Below are 20,305 nucleotides of genomic sequence, written 5' to 3' on the forward strand. Positions count from 1 at the left end.
TTTGGCAAAAGAGGCATTAAAAGTTAGTTTTCCTTTACTTTGCTTAGAGTCAGGGCCTTTATGGCTCCATGAGTTAGTCAGTATAGATTTCCAACGTGGAGTCTAGTGTGGTCCATCTCGCTTAAGAACTTCCGTTGGGTTGCTTCTGGCAGGTTGTTGCCCCGAAATCATTGTATGAAGTTCATTATGAATGATCGAAGTTCTTTCTTGATAAAAAAAAAAAGTTTGAAATTGAAAAAAAAAAAAAAAAAACACTTCCAACTTGCCACACGAGATAAATCCATGAATATAAGCTAAGTTGTCAGTAAATTTGACGTAGTATTTAAAGCCAAAATTTGATGTAATACGAAACATCCAAACATCAAAGTGAACAATATAAAATGAAAATAATATTAGTGAAATATAAAGGAAATGCAATGAGAAAACTGACTTCATTTTTTCTATGTTCATCAGTATTAGGATCCAATGGAATAGGAGGGTGTCCAACAATGCGGTGTGTTTTGCATGTGGGTGTAGAGAAGAAACGACAATTCATGCTTTGTGGGAGTGTTCGGTGGCTCGCAAAGTTTGGAAGTGTACCTTCTTGGCTGAGGTGTGCAAAGTTTGGAAAGAAAGAAATTTTCTTGATTTATTCATGCATGTTCTTACAGTAGCACGAGATAATGACCTTGAATGGTTTGGGGTGGTGGCATGGCAATTATGGCATGAAAGAAATAATGTAGTGCATGGGAAACAACCTTTGGATGCAGCGGCCTTGATTTAGAAAGTGGGGTGTTGGTAAGATGTTTATATATAAGAGCCTGTGATAAAGAGGGGAGTCAGGACAAACCGTTACATCATGGTGGGTCTTCACATGGGCAACAGGAGTGTTCATGGAGGTGTCCATGGCCGGGAACAATTAAACTAAATATTGATGGTGCACTAAAGATTGACAAGGGTGTATTTGGAACCGGCGCAGTTTGCAGAGATGAGGATGGGGTCTGCGTTGGTGTTCTTGCTGTACCAAGGAGAGGATTTCTGAGCTCGCAAACATGTGAGTTTTTAGCCTTAATCAATGGGTTACATTTTTGTCTTCAAGCGGGGGTTTTCACACCTGGAGATTGAAGGTGATGCCCAAAACATCTTCACGGATCTTAACTCATTACTCATCACAGGAGGATTTCAGTCCGGATGGAGCATTAGTAGATGAAGCAAAGGTACTTTTGAGTCACTTTCAGTTTTGTAGCTGGGGTTATGTACCCAGAGAGTGTAATAAGGCTGCCCATTGTGTGGCAAGAGCTGGCCTTTCTATGTCTTTCCCTACTTACTGGTGGAGAATGATTCAAGATTGGTTAAGTCAAGTTCTAGTTAATGATCTAAGTCATTGAGTCTTTGAAATGGAGTGTGATACTCTTCCCTATGCTTTGTTGTAGGGTTTAGTGAAGCCACTATATACTCCTTGATGTAGTTATTTATTGATAATGAATGAATTCCCATTGATAAAAAAAAAAATCACATTAATCAATCAAAGTGTGACAGTTTTAGCATAAGCATGAAGTCCATGTGTTTTTAATGTCTCTTTAGACAATTTGAAATGAAAGGAACAAGATTTTCAGGAATGAAGATGCATTTAACCTCTCTTTGTAATACAGATTGAACATGAGAAAATGGATGAGCTACCTGATACCAAATAAGTCGCATCACATTATTTTACTTTTCTTAAAGAAAGAACTAACTAATATTTTGTGAACTTGTTTCCCGAAGAATTTTTTTTTTGGCAAGAATTGGAACTGTTTGTAATGTTTTCTAAAGGGTCTTTCTAAATGTACCCAGCAAAATATTTTATTCTAATTATCTTTAATTATGTTAAATGTAACCAACTAATTTTTCCAAAATGCCCTAAAAAACAATGTACCCAGCAGAACAAAGCATTCTACCCAGATCTTTATGCTCGTTCATCCCCATCATATCCTACCCAGCTGAGATCAGGAGATTTATTTGTTTTGTGCTTTTGAGCACTATGAAAACCATGATCGGACAATGCTTGCAGCATTGCAGCAACAAAATTTCCATATATATACATGTAGAACAGTAAAAGATCTCATTCATTATTGTCGAACTAGTTCATACATTGATAATTGATTAATTAAAAGGAAAAAAAAAAGGATTTTCCCATTGAAACATGAAAACAAAAAAATGTAACAACGCCATATAATTAAGAGCATGCAACTGGTGCTATTTATGTTCAAATTCTTGATCTTTTTTGTAATAACCCCTTTTTTTTAAGTGGAGATTTCTTTTAATAGAAATGGTGCGGCATGTTCCGTGTTTTGAGCAACAAAGGGACGGCTGCATTGCTTTGCTTTGCTTCTTTTGTATATTGAATTAGAATTGGTGGAAGGGGTAGGCAGCACGCAGAAAAGAAAGAAAAAAAAAATAAACCTCTCTCTCTGCCGAAACTAGCAACCAAAACAGAGCATTCCTTCTCCAAGCTTGTTCTCGCTCCACAGGCCTTCGATCGACCCCAGACCACGTTCCACAGCTTCACCTTGATCTTGCGCAGCTACAGGAGGCAGCCTTACGCCGCAGAACGGTCCGAAACGGCGGCGGAAGTCCGGTTAGTTTTAAGCCCGTTTTAGTTCCAAGCTCGATAACTCGTGCTTCCGGCCACCGATCCTTGCCAAACTGCATCCTCGTGCTTCCCTCAACCTCCTGAAGCCCCCAGAAGCAGCCTTGCATGGCGGCGCATCCCGTAGCAGCAACTACAAGTCAACCCAGCCAAGAACGAGACCGGAACTATCGATCCAAATATCTTGAGCTACAGGACGTCGTTTTGAGTGATTCTTAAACCAGTGAGTTCTTATTGAGTTTCTTAACAACTCTTCAGAAGGAATCGAAGCCTTAAATTGAAGTTTTGACGTCGAAATCGAGCCTTGCCGGATTCTGCAAAATTCTGGAATTTTTCCGACCACCGAAGCTTTCGATCGGTATATCTCGAGCTACAGACCATATTTTTCTGTGATTCTTGAACCAGTGAGTTCTTCTTGAGTTTCTTAACAACTCTTCAGAAGGAATCGAAGCCTTAAATTGACGTTTTTACGTCGAATTGGAGCTCGCCGTTTTCTGCAGTTTCTCGCCGGATTCTGGAAATTTTCCAGTCACCTCGACTGTTCTAGGTAATTTCCGACCACTTCCTTTCGTTTTAAGACTTCATGCTAGTTATGAAAGTGGATCAACTCGTCATTTTGAACAAGTTTGTAGTTGACAACTTTTGCATCGGAGGTGGTTGACCGTCGTTGACCGCCGCGTTGACCACCCACTGACCGCCGCTTGTGGCGGCGTATTCGACCATATTTCGAGTTTTTATTATCTAGGTGATGATCTACGCATCCTTACGAGCGTTTTGATATATTACAAGGTCATTTTAGAAAACGTTGATAAATAGTGGATTTATGTTTTGACGTTACTATTTAACGTTTTTACGTTTTATCTTCGGTTTACGATCCGCTAAGATCCGACCGTCAGATTTACTTCAAATTTGAATATGTTGATCGTATGACTGTCCCGATGACTTTGTGTGGTCACGGGCGAAGATCCCACCATTGGATCTTCGTATAATTGTGAAATAGTGATTCGGAAGGCGATTCGTGAGAATCTGACCGTCGGATTTTCGTATAATTTTGAGGAGATGTTTGTTAGAGTGATTCAAGAAGATCTGACCGTTGGATCTTCGTGATAATTTTGGAGGATGATCCTAAGGGCGATCCGTGAGGATCCGACCGTTGGATCATCATATAAATTCGATCTGGCCGTTGGATCATCATTAAATTAGAATCCGACCGTTGGATTTCCGTTGGATTAGAATCTTTTATAGGTATTTTGAGCAAAGAAGGAGAAAAGAAGTAAAAGAGGGACTGAAAGGCAAAATCGGCAAATCTGCCTGTGCAGATCAGTCAACTTCGACAGACCACTGAGACCAGCTCAGAACGATTCAGAGAATGACCTTTATATTGATGGAAAGCCTCAGACATCTAGTTTCCAGATCTTTTTACGGCTCGTCAATATCATTTTTCTAGAAGAAGCTATGGCCGATTTAGTACAAGAAGGTCAGCCTGCGCGTGAATCTGAGGTTGGACGGGAATTTATGTTTCGAAGCCCAAATCACAATGAGAAGCCCAAGGACGATTTTGTGCTTCATATTCCGACTTATGATGGACAAACAATACGATATGAATGGTTGGAATAAGTCATCAAGTTCAAGAGCCAATAGGAAACTCCACCCAAGCACGTGAACCCTAATTCTTTTAGGTTTTGGATTTCCTACACAACAAGAAAGATGAAGGCAACCTCTAAGCATATAAAAGGGGATTAATCTGCAGTAGCTCCTCTCTTCTCTCCTTTCTTCTCTTCTCTTCTCTCTTCCTCCCCTTCTTTGTTTTGTTTTCTTCTATGTTTAACTAGTTTTTATTAGTTAGGGGTTGTTGAAGCCCCAAATCATGATTGTAAACTTATTATGACTTTCAATTAGTTTTGTTTATCTATTGGATGAGAACCTAATCTCTATCTTCACATTGATGATTCTTTTGCATGTTTTCTTTGGTGCGCAACTTAGATTGCATGTTTAGGTTTCTATTGCTAAGAATGATCATTGCCTGTGCCTTGCTTCGAGGGTTCTGTTGAGAGTTCTAGAGTAGTAAATTGTCTATAAGGCAAGTGATTAGGTTCCTAGGTTAAATGAGACGCGTCGTACTCAAGATGCCTTGTGATGTCTCGTTTTTCTATTGCGTAATGATTTCTTTGTGTTAAATCTAGAGTTGCGTCAACCTAGGTTGCATTTTAGAAAATAGGTTAGGTGTAGAGCGTCTCTCACCTAGCATACATGTGATGCCCCATAAATTCGTATTTATTTTCTGAGGATTTTCCAGAATTTAAATTGTGGTTATTGGACGGTTTCGTGGCTCGTGGATGGAGAGGAAGTATTTCGGACGAATTTTTATTCGGAAAGTATGACTTTAGGGGGTTTGCAAAGGTTGACTTTTGAAGTGTTGAGATTCTCCGAAAACTTCCTTCACGAAAGTTGTAGAGCGCGTCGATACGAGTTCGTGGACATATGGAACGCGAGAATCGGAGTTTGTATGAGAAAGTTATGAGCGTTTGAAGTTTTGGGAAAGTTCTATAAATAGGAGTTTCCAATTTCGGAAACTTACTATTTCCATTTTCACATTTACCATTTCCGGAAATCAAAAATCCTCCGTTCTCTCTCATCACCTGCGCTCGACCCGACCCGAACCCGGTGATCCGACCCGGATTTTTCGGCGAGCTCCGGCGACGGCAGATCACCAGACGAGCCCAGATCGGTTCGCCTCCTCCGTACGCTCCTCCCTGTGGTGTCCTCTAGCGCCGATTCTCGGTGGTGGCGGCGGTAGAAGGCGCTGCAGATTGGTGTTTGTGGACCCGACCGGAAAACATAGCTCCGGCGACGGCACGGCTTCAAGCTTCCTTCTTGGCTTCGTGGGGGTCGTCTGAGTCGATCTATGGTGTTTGTTTGGATCGATTTACGTGGAAATCGGTTCAACTCAGATTGGATTACTGTTCACTGCTTGTGAGGTAGTTTTCGACCCTTTATGCTTGTTTTCTGACTTCGAGCTAGTTATGAGAATTCACAAGCATGCTTAGATGAAGCATTTTGATGTTGGGAGTTTTGTGAAATAATGAGTTTTTGGCCGGCGGCGGTGCGCCACCGCCTGTGGCGGCGTTCCGGTGGTGCTCCGGCCATGTAAGGGACTGTTTCTGTTTTTATATATGTTCTACTCGTTGATACGAGCGTTTCGATATATAATATACAAATTTTGGAGTTCGAATGGAATTATTATGATTTTTACGGTTTCATATCGGTGAATTTATTCGATCCGTGAGGATTCGAGCTTCCGATCGACTTGTGGTTTGGACATATCGATCGTGGAAGTATTCCGGAGACATTGGGTGGTCTCGGATGTGGTTTCGCCTTAATTGGCGTCACTTTGGGAATTTTGGTTTGATTTAGGGTTTCGAACGTTATTCTTTGTGATTCGTTAATTGAATCAGAGCTGTAATTCCTTAGGTACGTGACGAGGTATTCTTTGGACAGCTAATTTGGGTGATTTGGCTGCCTTGTTCTGTATTGAAGACGCAGCGGGAGTTTCAAGGTGAGTAAATCTCGCGATATGTGTTATGAGCCTAGTTACCATATTGTCTTGGAGTTATGGGATTAACTGTGACTATAGATGGTATTAGTGGCATTTCTGTGTGGATGACTATGTGTGTATATATATATATTATGGGGTATATATATATATACATATGTATTCATGTATTAGTGGCATTTCTGTGTGGATGACTATGTGTGTATATATATATATATATTATAGGGTATATATATATACATATGTATTCATGTATTAGTAGCTTCGTGGTGAATCTTTGTGATGATTGTCATGTAAGGCTTGTGTAGGAGTATCTGTGTGATGAATCGATGACATCAATATGATGAATCCTTCTGATGATTGTAATGTAAAGCTTGTGTAGAAATATCTGTGTAGCTTGTGTAGGAATATTTGTGTGATGATTGCTATCTGTGTGATGACTAGCAATGAATCTAGGTGATGATCGCTATCTGTGTGATGACTGGCGATATCTGTGTGATGATTAGTTGGACGATCGCTATCTGTGTGATGACTGGCGATATCTGTGTGATGATTAGTTTGATGATCGCTATCTGTGTGATGATCAGTAGGATGATGGCTATCTGCGTGATGATCGGTGGAATCTGTGCGATGATCAATGTGATGACTGCTCGGTGGCGGAGCTGAATTGTTAATTAGTTAACAATGATCGAGAAGATTGTTGTAATGGTAGGGGTTACCTACGAACGTCAGAGTGTGAGGTTACGATGTTTACTTTGATTTGAATTGTTTGACTAGTGTGACCTCCTGAACTAAATTATATGCAGGGGTTACTATGAATTGTTCTGCTTGTTTTGAATTGTGATTGCCTTGCTTTCTTCTTGGTTTGATTGATTGTTGGCTTGATTTATCTTAAAGACCATAGTGGTGACGATTGTACTCTGTGTGAGGATAGAAAGGTGATTCATTGCTTTTCACCTTTGATGTCATGTTGATGACAAAGGCTTCTAGTGGGAAGGGAATGAGTGTGATTCTGGAATTCGTCGTAGGGCGTTAGAATGGCATCAAACATTGCTTGAGGGAGTCTTGTTTGATTGAAATTGTGTAATGGGACGCTAGTTGAGAATCTAAGCATGAGGCTATAGTCACCAGTTGACTTATGTAGGCACGATATGGAAGATTATGGAATTGATGGCCGTAGGTGTGAGCTATGTGTATATCGTGTTTAGGTTGAGGTGACTTAAGAAATGTGTTTTGCTTTGTGGTTTTGAGTTTACTCATACGAGCTTCATAAGCTTACCGGGTTTGTTGTGTGGCAACCCGGTGCACTATTCAATGGAATTGTGTAGGGGTTAATCCTGCAGGTCAGGGAAATCGTGGCTGAAGCTGAGGTGGCGTGCTGGCAGCATTACGGTAGGAAGCCCTTTTTGTGACTTTACCGTGTTATGACTTCCGCTTGTAGTGAACTCTGAGGAGTATTTACGTTTTATTTTGTGATGGCAATTTAATTCGTAAGCTTATGTAATATATAACTCTGTTGAGCGAGTGTATATTAACTTGGATTGGTTCAGGGCATCAGTATGTACTTGTTTTAAGGGAAAGATGTTCCAGGTATTTGTATTGATGACTGAACGTTCACTCATATATAATTATGGGGTTATATATATCGATTTTTATTTGTGTAAAAATCAGGGGCGTGACAATACAAGTAAGGAAAAACAATAGGTTAATTCAGGCGTTGGGTTAACTTGAGCATCTTCATTCATAGATATATGTAATTAGGTTTAACATGATTAGTTTACTTCATTGATTGGTGGTGGATGCGATTCCTCTAACTTATTTTATCTTTGATTTTCAAAACCCTGAATCAAGTCTTTTTATTTTCGGAGTCATTTAGTGTTTCGTTTTTATTTAATTAGTTCGTCAACCAAAACACCTTCAAAAATTATCAAACTTTGTCAGTAGTTAGTTTATCATGTCTAGAGTCTGTCTGTAAATTTTCGTGACATTTAGAATAGTTTAGAGTCGTCTGCCAGTCAGATCTTTATAACTGGACAGTTTAGGTTTATTTTGTTTTGAGTCTTTAGATTAGTGATTAGACCACAATCTCTTGCGGGAACGATCCCTACTTACCTATACTATTTTCGACATTCTTGTAGGGTTAAATTATAGGCATTTTTGTGCATCTATTTAGGTGTATAGAAATAGCCTATCATGGTCCTTGTCCATTGAACTTCTATCATGGGGAGACAAGCAACTATATTGAGCAATCTGGGGACTTAGTTGAAGATGCTGCAAAGACTGCAGTAGGCGCTAGGCCGCTGGGGAAACTCTAGAATATTGTGAAGAGTAAAAGTACTTTGACTTACTAGAGCAGTATGAGATGGAAGCAAAGATAATGATCAAATATCTTCTGATTGATCGATGTGGAGGGACTTCAAGTTGGGCACACAACCAGTTCTTGGGGAATGCACGTATTAATTCGGTGATAATTTTGGCAAAAACAAGTGTTTTGCAATTGAACAAAGATTCAAAATGCAGTGGCCAATTCCATTTTGCTACATGAATTATTGTCCACCGTTGAGCCTGGGCAGAAACCTGGGTAGGGCATGATGGGGACGAACAAGTATTAAGATCTGGGTAGAGACGTGTAGAGTCGTAGAGTATTGTTTGTTTTGCAGGGTACATTGTTTTTCAGGGCATTTTGGGCAAATCAGTTGGTTAAATTTAACATAAATTAAAGGTAATAAAAATAAAATATTTTACTGGGTATATTTAGAACTTTGCTGGTATATTTAGAGAGACCCATTTTCTTTCTAAATTTTTCAAAACAAAAATAACCTAAATTGAAAAAAAAAAAAAAAAATTACTTAGAATTACCGACCGACCGGGAAGCCAAAGCAATCCAAGCATGAAGAATGGGTGCTGGATCCCACACAGTAAAGCAACACAGTTTAAAGGGCCTTGAATTAAAAGAAAAAGAAAAAAGAGCCAAAGTCAACGTCAAAGCTGTCCTTACTCTCTTTAGTTAGCCAAGAGAGCCACGTAGCCAAAGTCATTTGCGAATCCAGATGGCGAAGAAAAATGGCGGTGGCGATCCACCAGCTGAGGAGGAAGAGGAGGAAGAGGAGAACCACGGTGGCGCTGACGGCGGTGCTTCACCGCAGAAAGAAACAGACGACGACGGCGAGAACAAGAAGAAGAAGAAGCATTCAGATCCGGAGCTGCTGATGTGCTTGCTCCAACCTTGTCCCGCAGACTCCGATCCCGAATACATCGGCATTCGTCGCCTCCTTCTCTCTCGCAAGTCTCAGTCCTCCATTCTTCGCCGCCTAGTAAGCTTCTCCATCTCAATCCCCAATGTTTTCATTTCATTCATTTTCGCTGCGAATTGAGTCTCAGAGTTGTTGTTGTTCGCTTTTGAAAGGATTGGAGATGCAATGGTAAGGGCTACGTGGCGTTCCGGAATTACATTCGGAGGCCGAGGGATTGGGAGAAGGATAGTCTGCGGACTCCGAGCCTCCAGACCACTCCGGGAAACAGGTAGTCCTCCAATCAAAGTTCATATCTCAAGCTTTTGCTGGTTGATCCACGTTTTCGATTAGTCAGTGCTTTGAATTGTTAAATTCGTATGCTGACATCAGGCTGCTTGATGCATCAGTGGGCGATGGATTCAACCTCCGAGTCCACTCTCACTTTTGTGTGACGTCGAGAGCTGGACTCCTGGCAGGGTATGTGCAATGCAGCCTCGATTTCGGTTTTCAAGTTTCTTTAATCTTCGTAAATCGCTTTAATGTGGAGATTCGGTGTTTTTGATTCCCAGGATGAAATGAGAGAACTAGTAATGCAAGTTTGAAGTTTACTTTGTTAACTGTTTTGCTTGTTGCAGGATGTGCATAATGGCAGTCAACCTTCATCTCGTAGAAGTTTTGGCTCGAGTACTAGTGATAATGACCGCCTGCGTCGACAGGGTGAACAACCTGCATACTCTTTTGTAGGAATGCATTGCATCTTTGATCAGTGCAGAGCCTCGGGTAATCTTTTGTATTAGGAAGATAAGTGAAGATGTATTTTATTTTTCCAAAGGAAGAACCTCATTAGTTGCTGTCCACAGTTACTGTTTTGAAGTTTGGGCACATGAGCTCAGATCTGCTTGCGTATGGAGCATCAGATGGAACCTTGACAGTATGCACTGTCTCTGATCCTCCTTCAATTCTCAAGCATCTGAATGGTCACTCCAAAGATGTTACAGGTTGGATTGACTGGTATTGTTACCATTATTTTTTCTCTTGCTTTTGCATTGATATATCTGTTTCTAGGTTTCTTGCCTCCACTGATAAGTATATTGGTATGGGCAAAAATTTAGTTGTGATATTCAATGAGATATGGATAAGAAATTAGGCCTTAGCAGTTTGCTACAACTGAACACTCTAGAATAGCTACGATTTTTTTTCTTTTTTTCTCATTTTTGGCTAAACCCATCAACTTGTGGCAGTAAATTAATAGGTCAACTGAAAACATTACAAGTGTTCACAGTGCTTCAAATGATTAAACATTAAGTCCATTATTCTGTAGTGGATGCATATTTCTTTGGTAAGATTTTGTTTCCTGCAACATCATCTCCACTTGGTTATGGGACCAACGCTATTTTCCCGGTAGATTCTAGATAATCCCTGAGTTTATCAATTGGGATTCTCAGTGGCATTGCAACCTATAATGATGAGAAATGATTCCTTATTCTAGTATAAATTTAGAAGTGTAATTATGTTAGAGGATGCATTAATTGAAGTCTTATTCTTTCCATTTTTCCTTGCATAGGTCTTTGTTCTAAACACCATGTCTTGTTTATTTTCAGACTTTGATTTCTCGTCAAACAATCAGTACATTGCATCCTCATCGTTGGATAAAACTGTGAGAGTATGGGAGATTTCAAAAGGCCTATGCATAAGAGTAATATATGGAGTTTCTCCACAACTGTGTATTCGTTTTCACCCTGTAAGTGTACACGGACATTAAGAATATCTAGCCCTTCCGAACGGCTTCAATCCTTTTCTATGATTAATAACTTATTATATATACATGCTTAAGTTTTTTGTGTTTCATATCATTTTTGCAATTTTTTTATTTGGCCTAAGTTATTAATGATTTTTTTTTTTTCCCATTAGACTTGAATCCACCTTGTTTTCAATCAAGTGCTGTTTTTAGTATTTACAATCAGCTAATAATGCCTTTTCCCCTTGACTTTCATTGGATGATTATAATGGAGTTTGTTTACCATTTTTTATGTACATTTTAATCATGATGTGCCATACTGCAATTTTAAGGTCTATTTTTTGCTTTATCTTCCTAATGCAGGTAAATAACAACTTCCTTTCAGTTGGCAATGCAGACAAAGAAATTACGGTAAGGGTTGCATACCTATGCTTGTTGTTTCTTCAGAAAGGAAAACATGAGATTTTTGGTTTAAAACATGATGTTACGAATATCTACTGGGTCTTCCTGATTTTGTATGGCCTCATATTTTCTTCGATATTGCAGCTCATACGTTAATTTTTAATACTATTTTTATGGACTTAGGTATAGCTGCTTTATGACCTTTTTTTTTAATGGACTAGAAAATTTGTTAATATTGGAGTTTCTGTATGTGTATGCTGAAAGCCTGAAACACCTTTTCTACTTGTGCTTCAAACAAAGGAGCTTTTACTATGAGGTAAAGATGACGAGATGGATATAGTTATGCTATCTTATTTCCTGAGTAACGCTCTGGAGGGAAGCAGTTAGCTTCTTATTATGAAGCTAACTACCCCTTTAGGCCCACTACAGAGTGCTACCGCATCCAAACTTTCTGATTTTGTTTCAAAGAACATACTTGTAATAATCAAGCAAATCTAAAATCAGTAAGCCATCTGGTTACTACCATAATATTTTCAATGTTCTTTTTTTCTTTTTTTTTTCTTCCGGAATTATAATTGTTTAATCATAGTTAGATGATTAAATGTTTTCACTTTTGCTCGATTGTTTGAAAGGATAACCTAAAACATGAATGGAATTGTTTAATCATAGTTGGCATTGCATTCAAAAGCCCTAACAAAAAAATGATATGGCTGTCTTGATTTTCTATTTTTCATTTTTCTTAATCCGAAGCATATGAAAACTCCATTTTTCATTTCCCTATAGTGTTGGTCTTTCTTGGATATATGTAATTTAATAGATTAGATTTGATTGGTGGTATTTCTGCATTGATATATCAGGTTTTCAATTTCAGTACTGGGAGGACCATTCATAAAACATCATTTGACAGTCAAGTTACCGCTATGGACCATGCTCACACTGGACAGATCATTTTCTGTGGAGATGGGACGGTGTGTTATGGCCTATATTCATTTGCAGTTTTTTTTTTTTTTTGATGAACTTGCATAACTTTTACTGATGTAGTCTATTGGATAATTTGTCGCAGGGGTGTATATATTCTGTCAGTATGAATTCTCACACAGGAGTATTATCCCGCTCTCATCGGCATCGAAGTAGCAGCAGGCAGAAATCTCCAGTCACAACTGTGGAGTACCGAAGTTTTTCTATGTTGGCTCGGGGCCCTGTGTTGCTGACATGTACTCAAGATGGAAGTTTGTCTTTCTTCAGGTTTGGTCGCAGAACTCGACGTTTTTTTTTTTAGAGTTATTTTACTAAAATTGTTTTTTTCTTTTTAAAAAAAAAAAAAAAAAAAATACTGACAAGATGATTGGTTTGTCGTAGTGTTGCGCTGGAAATACAAGGTTATTTGACTCTTCGTTGCTCACTCAAATTAACTCCACGAATATACAATATCCGGGCTTCCTTTTGTCCTCTGCTTTCCCTTGAAAAAGGAGAATATATAGGTTTGTATATCTATCTCTGTGTCTAATATATAACAAAAAGCAATTTTTTTCTCTGCGCGCTTTTTAAGGCTCTTTCTAGATTGTGCGCCTTTTAACTGGTACCTGCACTGTATCATAAGTAATAGTTTTTCTTCAAGTTCTCTTTAATTTCTAAAGTGCACGGTGAATCTATACACATCTCCCTGACTTGCAATCTCTCTTTCTTGAGGAAGGGGTGTTTGTTTTGTGACACGTTATATAACTCCCTACTTTATTGGATATAAATGCCAACTGAGCTATTGCAAAGTTGTTAGACTAACTATAAACAAGGGCTTCTTCGATTACAGTTTTTATATGCGCTTTGGATGATTGCATTTAAGTGCTTCTATTAATTTATCAAGCATGTGCAAGCAAAATCTGAGTTAGTAAATTAAGAGTTTAAAATTGTTTGTAACTACTAGAAATAGGTTATGTTGCAGATGTTAAATTTTCAGAGCTACATGATGTGTTATACAATTAATGAACATTAGTGGCAAGATTTCAGTTAGCAATCAACTTTATTTTCTCCTGACTTTTGTTATTTTGGGCAATCTTATTTCCTCCTGAATATACAACCAATTACACTAGCTGTTTCTTGCTAACATTGTCGTGCTGTTATGATACCTAGTTGCCGGAAGTGAAGATTCAAATGTCTACTTCTACGACTTAACTCGGCCAAAGCATACATGTGTAAACAAGCTACAGGTTTGTCTTCTTTAGATACAAGATTGGAATGGTTTTCTGTTCTCTCATATTTGGCCCAAATGACCGAAATATGTGACTGCAGGGTCATCGATTTCCTGTTATTGGGGTTGCTTGGAACCATGGAGAGAATTTATTAGCATCATCTGATTTCTATGGTACGGTTATTGTATGGAAGAGATCAAAGGCAGGTTAAAACAAACATATACAGAGATACAAGCTTCAATTCATACACGCCTTTGCAGGCTCTTTGCTTAATTCTCTCATTTTTTTGCACAAAATTTGTTCATTACTACAAAGTCCCATGTAAACTGTATCAGTAAGATAAAGGAGATATAGCAACATTTGTATCATTGTTTGTATCCTTTCACCAATTTATTAAATGATATCAAGTCATCGAAGTTTTGAGATAAACTTTTGTCTACAATAGGCAGAAATATCACTTTGGTCATCGAACTATGGCTCGCTCGACACTTTGGTCATCTAACTTTTAAAAACTTCATTTTGGTCATCGAACTATATCATCGCATATCACTTTGGTCATTCCGTCTGTTTTCTCTGTTAACTCCAAGTGTATTTTGGTGATTTAAAGGTTTACTCGCCATTTTTATAACTTAATCCAACTTTTCCCGCCTAAACATAAAACTTCATCCAATTTTGCCAACTTTTCCCTCCTTTTATAATTCCTCGATTTATTAAATCAATATTTTTCTTCCTCTTATGTTCCCTCACTTTGAATCATTCTCTGACTCGATTATTTTTCTTTGTTGTATGCTTTGATTACTGATGATGAATGCATGAATAAAAGGAGGGAAAAGTTGGCAAAATTGGATGAAGTTTTATGTTAGGCGGGGAAAATTGGATTAAATTATAAAAATAGCGGGTAAAACATTTCATCTCCAAAATACCCCTGGAGTTAACAGAGAAAACTGACGGAATGACCAAAGTGATATACAGTGATATAGTTCGATGACCAAAATGAAGTTTTTAAAAGTTGGATGACCAAAGTGTCGAGCGACCCATAGTTCGATGACCAAAGTGATATTTCTCCCTCTACAATAACTCGGAACAGTTTTGTGAACAAGATGTGCAGTTGCATCATTTTATTGCTTTAAGTGTAAAATAGTTGATGGCAGAGAGCTTCAACAGATAATATTACTTTACAGCAACAGAGGTAAGAGTCCCAAAATTTTACTTGGAATTTCTTCATGTAGGTTTAAATTGTTTTAGCAAATTACCCATGTAGCCACTTAATAATTTTATTATTTGGAGAATGAGAGTGATTTACAGCAGGAGCATTGTTAGAGTAAGCAAGGGACATGTTAGCAGCAGCAAAGGCCACTTGCATGGCCTCTGTATGAACATTACTAAGGATTAGATTGTTTCTGAAAAGCCAAATATGATAACAAATAAAAAGGGCCTAATAAGTCAGTTGAAGGAGAAAGAGTTATGAGAAGCAATATTCAATTTAGGAAAGTGATGCCAGTCAGAAGGATTAAAATGTCAATTAGGTAAACGCCAAATATCTCTAGAAAAGATGATTGATATATTCTAAATCAGTAGAACAAAAAGACAAGTTAACAATAACATTGATTAAATGAAGGAAGGGCTCCGGTGTATAGAGAGGACTTCGCTGTTTAAGAAGTGGAAAAATACTTAGGTGGGGGTTTCCCCACCACGTGGCCTTACGGCCACCCAATCAGAAGAAAGCAAATTTTCCATCTTTTTCGAAACTGCCCCTACTCCCTAAAATGCAATACCCAAAACACCTCTTTTGCTGGGCAGTGATTGGTCCTCCCCACCACGTGTCCCGCGCGGGTGCCCTACGCAAGCTTCTCTCTAAGAAGTGACCATAGAAACGATGGAACCTACTATAATCCATTTTTATTTATTACTTTTTAATTTACTATGTGTAAGATCGATCAATATAGATATTTGTGAAGATATTGTCTCTTGTTTTAAGACGACCATGAATAAGCTGCCAAGCAAAAACCTTGATTTTAGGGGGTAGAGGGAGTTTCCACATCCTAGTTAGCAGTGTCGATCTTGAATGAGTAGGATAGTTGCTAGCAAGCAAATTAGAGGCTGACTTAGTAGTAAACTTTTCATGACCAGTAGGTCCCCAGGAAAAATGATCTCGGAATCCTACGATTGAACCAGGTTGCTCGACACGTCACCGAGGAGAAATTTTCACTTCGATTCACCTCTCTCAAGCTTCCATGGCACGAAATTCTTCCATGGATCACAAGAGGAAAGGAAGGCGCTTCGAATGGAGGTGGTGAGGTGGTTTGGGGTGGCCGGACTATAGAGATTTTGCCGGATCTTCGTCCGGATGGCAGCGTGTGTCAGGTCAAAACCCGAGTCGTGTCGAGAGAGATTTGGAAATTGGGGTTTGTAACTGAAATGAAAATTTCCTAATTGGAAAGATGCAATCGCTATTTATAGCAGGTTTCCCAAAATAGTATCTTCTCCATTTCAAATTACGTACTGTGTGTCCACGGACTTGGTTTAACGTGCTCTACAACTTTCTAGAAGAAAGTTTCTTCAAAAAGTGAATCATAGAAAAAGTTAATATTTAAATTAAGTTCCTAAAAGTTCGAAATGAAAGTAAAAAGTAAAGATTTTAATCGTTTACCGTTCAAATGATCGGTAAACAAACAATTCTAAGCAAGGGGCATATATTGTGCACATGTTACAAAACACTTAAAATAGAGGCATCTATAAACAATTTGTTTATTTTTGTAAAACAAATGCAGTATGGAAAACACAACTGAGCTCATAAATAGTCGCCTACATGATTTAATAATCCAATGACCCGTCTAATGTCCCTAAAAGGGACATGACCAACTAACCTTATAGCAAATATCACTTTTATAATCCATTACATGTTATAGGTCAACGGAAGTGTCCATCCTAAATAGGCGCATGGTTGCATTACTCATTACACACCCATTGCGGTACTTGCAAATGCATACGCCAACTCACGCCTCCCATAGGTGGTTTAGGGGATCGAACCCAAGCTAGTCGTTATGCCTCTTTCACTCCTAGGTCATTCATCATATCAAAACACACGTGTCTAGTCTCGACCTGATTTATCAAAAAATAATGCAGGATTTCATATTTATAAAGCAAAAAAATTGTAACAAGGCATCAACCGTAGCAAACAAAGACAATTTTTCATGCAACATATAGATATAAGCATATACACATGAAAAAGCCACTAACACAGTAAAGACAGCTCACCCTATCTGGATATGGAGTGCACATTCTCATTAAGGTCCATTTTTGTTTCTCGAGTTCATCATCCAATTCCAAGTGCACATGCTCAAGTTATTGGCATTAAACTAAATTTTATGAATGCTACATATACAATTCAATTACTCTTTGTCTTTGGTAATCTTTGAATCGTCCTTAATAGAAATGAAAAGTTGAATTTAAGTTTTGATGCAATCTTCCCTTAAGCAGACCATTAGTAATAACCATTCCCTGATCATTTCGATTATCACACGTTTACTTATCAGGAATGGGAATGAAAATGAAGGGAATGATTCTAGAGTATGAGTTTTCTTGCGTTTACTGACATATATAGATATTGAAATGGGTGTGGATCTCACCTCATTGTTAGAAATCGATTCCTGAATGACCGAGAATTTGATAACCAATTTTTTTTTTTTTTTGGGGGGGGGGGGGCCTGTATATGGGTTTAGGAATAGAAACTTCAGAAATACATTTTTCTACCCAAAATATCCTTACATAATTTTAATAACCCCAAAAATATATATACCTCTCTCATGATTTATTTTGTTAGAGGTATTTTAGAAATCAAACTAGTTAATATGAATGTTAACTTAACTTCATAAAAAACACCCGGACTGCTCTTGGGTCTAGGGTTTGAGATTTTCCGCTTGTCCGGCGGCGCTCCGGCGTGGTGAGCGTCCTCCTTGCCGCTGATGGGCCGCTGCCGGGCGGGTATTTGAAGGCTAGTCGCTCGGAGAGTTCTGGAGAGAGGTTATTGGTGCGGCTGAAATAGCCTCACAATTTAACCCTGCAAAATGTAGTTGTCAGTATAGGATAAGCAGGGATCGTTCAGTCCGGGGATTGTAGGGTACACCTACACAAAAAGGTCAATTAACAAATAAAAAAATAAAATGGGGGTTTTGAAATTTGGTTCCTAATCTACTTAAAATAAAAACAAAACAAATAAACCTATATACAATGATCGACTTCCCTAACCTAGACCAATACCACTCAGAAATTCATTTCAACATGCTACAAAACTGTGCCCATCTTAAATGCGTAGATAAGAGCCCAAATGAAAAGCCTCAGCGGATCAATCCATTTATCTGATTCGTTCTAATGTAGGCTTAGATCGGAAAAGTCCTTACCAAGCCTAATACTACTAATTTTTTAAAACACTCAGCGTAATTCTCTTAACTAGTAGTATTATCTAACCCTCGAATCAACTCACACGTGCAAATTAACCATTACACATAGAATTTAACACGTAATTTCCAAAATCGTTTAATCATTAAAGCATGATTTTTACCACTTTTTAGAACTAATTGCTACTTGTATAACTCAGCGTCTTAACAAATAACAATTACTCTTGGCAAATTAAGCAAACACACAAGAACTCTCACCGTTATTCTAGCATGCAAACTTATGAACCTAACTCTGAAAATTACCTAAACACATAAAGGGGCACAAGATTGTAACATGCATCATAAAAGAATTCTCGAAATTAACTCAATAATAAACTGAAAATCTCAAAAATATTAATAAAAATATTCTGAAAATTTCATGTCTCCAATTACACAACTCACAAATCCAAACCCACAAAATCGTAACAAAAATTGTAAGTAGAGTCATAGTTACACTTTGAAGCTTTCCTCAGCGGCTTAGCAACAAGGTGATGAACTCGTCTCTGCTATGGTGGTGGAGCGTCCTTGACTCAGCGCCTTAGAGCTTTGTAGATTGATGGATGGATGGTGGTCACGGTCTTGTACGAGATGGAAGTTTAAGGAGTGAATTGGGCAGAGTCTCGGAAAAGTTTTTGGCCAGGAAGTGATAGGCCGGGAAGTGATAGGCTGGGAAGTGATAGGCCGGGAAGTGATGATAATTCTGGTCTGGACATTGCCTATTTATAGGGGAGCATTGGTTGGCTTTTGTCGATCATACTTCCTCATTTGGACGGATGGGATTGCATCATAATTCCTTTAATTTCCCAACTGAAACGTCTCCTTTATGGCCTTAATTCCTCTCATAATGGGGTCTTTTAACAAGCTGAAACGTCTTTATCCTTTATTCACCAACTGAAAAACGTCTTTCTCCTTTATTCTCCAACTGAAAACGTATTTCTCCTTTATTTCCCTTCTTCATTGCTTGGTCAAATGTCTTAAATGCTTTATTTTATGACTCCATCGTTGTTGTTTCCAAGAGTTCCACCAGCCAAGGTTTCCTACAACAAGCAGGAGAATATCAGCTAGGAATCCTGATCCAGAAAGGGAATTAAAATGTAAAGACCACAAAAACGAGGAATCCTGATCCAGCTAGGATTTTTCATGAATTTATCTTTTTCCGCTTATTTCACGCCAAACACTCTATAAGACTCTTAAAATGACTCGATGACTCAAAACACGAAACTTAAGGGAGAAACAAGGCTAAAATGGGGCATATACTCAATAATATCGTCGCACTTTATGCTCCTATCAGTTATTGGCTCAAGGTCTGGTTGGGTGGCAGAGGCGAGTTCCAGATGATATGGTAGGCGGTGGTTGTGTTGTGCAGGGACGGTGGTGCCTGACGATCTAGGCGACGGTGTGGTTCCGTTTGGTCTGCACAGCAGCGTGGGTCTTGGTGATCTGGGTGACGGCGTAAGGCTGTGCGTCGTGGCAATGCTGGGTTCAGATGGCTTGGTGGTGTGGACGGCGTGGCTGGACAACATCGGCGGCGGGACGATAGGTGCTGCACGGATCTGCACAGGTGGAGATGGCATATGGGCTTGCTCAGGCCAAGTCCTATTGGGCCTCTTCTCTTGGAGCTGCCTTGTTGGGCTTTGCTGTGGGCTAGGGATTTGGCCCTTGGTCCAACTCTATGTTTTTAGCCTTTATTTCGGGCTTTAGGGTTTTTAAGGTTTAGTTTTTTTTTTTCCAATAACTCCCTTTTGTTTGGGGAAGGTAGTGGGTTTTGGCCCATTTTATGCTTGCTTTTTTAGTGAGCTCTAGTCTACATTGTTATGGTTTCTTTTTACACCAAGTTAATGAATCTCCTGGAGTACCACAATTGAGTGCATTGACGAAGGGAGATTCACGGTAGTTTTCTTAGTGTAAGCTGAGATTTGTAGTTTTGTAGGCTCTTGAATATTTGTGCGACAATGTACTAGTGGATGGTACCTGTATTCCCTTACTTGCTTGACCACTGATTTAGGGTACAAGCATATGGGGTTTATTTGTATGTGCCGTTCTGGCTTTGGGATTAAATGAAATCTCTATTACTCACTACTACAGAAATTGAATCAGACGACAGTTAAAAACTGTCGTCTGTTATGGAGGATAACTGTCGTCTATCTTG

The 20,305-nt window shown here is 38.8% G+C and overlaps 1 protein-coding gene across 1 annotated transcript; it reads left to right on the forward strand.

Annotated features, from left to right (window-relative positions):
- Positions 1 to 9,162: 9,162 nt before the first annotated feature.
- On the forward strand, positions 9,163 to 14,149 carry LOC133740505 (uncharacterized). Its single transcript, XM_062168461.1, has 12 exons — positions 9,163 to 9,475; positions 9,568 to 9,683; positions 9,802 to 9,871; positions 10,030 to 10,174; positions 10,255 to 10,392; positions 10,996 to 11,135; positions 11,496 to 11,543; positions 12,392 to 12,502; positions 12,598 to 12,779; positions 12,894 to 13,015; positions 13,662 to 13,738; positions 13,821 to 14,149. Exons 1-12 carry the CDS (start codon positions 9,212 to 9,214, stop codon positions 13,929 to 13,931), a joined length of 1,524 nt encoding a protein of 507 aa, XP_062024445.1. The 5' UTR covers positions 9,163 to 9,211; the 3' UTR covers positions 13,932 to 14,149.
- Positions 14,150 to 20,305: the final 6,156 nt, after the last annotated feature.

The sequence above is a fragment of the Rosa rugosa genome, chromosome 3 (assembly GCF_958449725.1).
Source record: "Rosa rugosa chromosome 3, drRosRugo1.1, whole genome shotgun sequence".
In the NCBI taxonomy this organism is placed as follows: Eukaryota; Viridiplantae; Streptophyta; class Magnoliopsida; order Rosales; family Rosaceae; genus Rosa; species Rosa rugosa.

Coding starts and splice junctions, on each gene's coding strand:
- LOC133740505 (XM_062168461.1), top strand. CDS start 9,212: ATGGCGAAGAAAAATGGCGGTGGCGATCCACCAGCTGAGGAGGAAGAG. Junction 11,136..11,495: donor TGTGTATTCGTTTTCACCCT/GTAAGTGTACAC, acceptor TTCCTAATGCAG/GTAAATAACAACTTCCTTTC. Junction 12,780..12,893: donor GGAAGTTTGTCTTTCTTCAG/GTTTGGTCGCAG, acceptor GGTTTGTCGTAG/TGTTGCGCTGGAAATACAAG.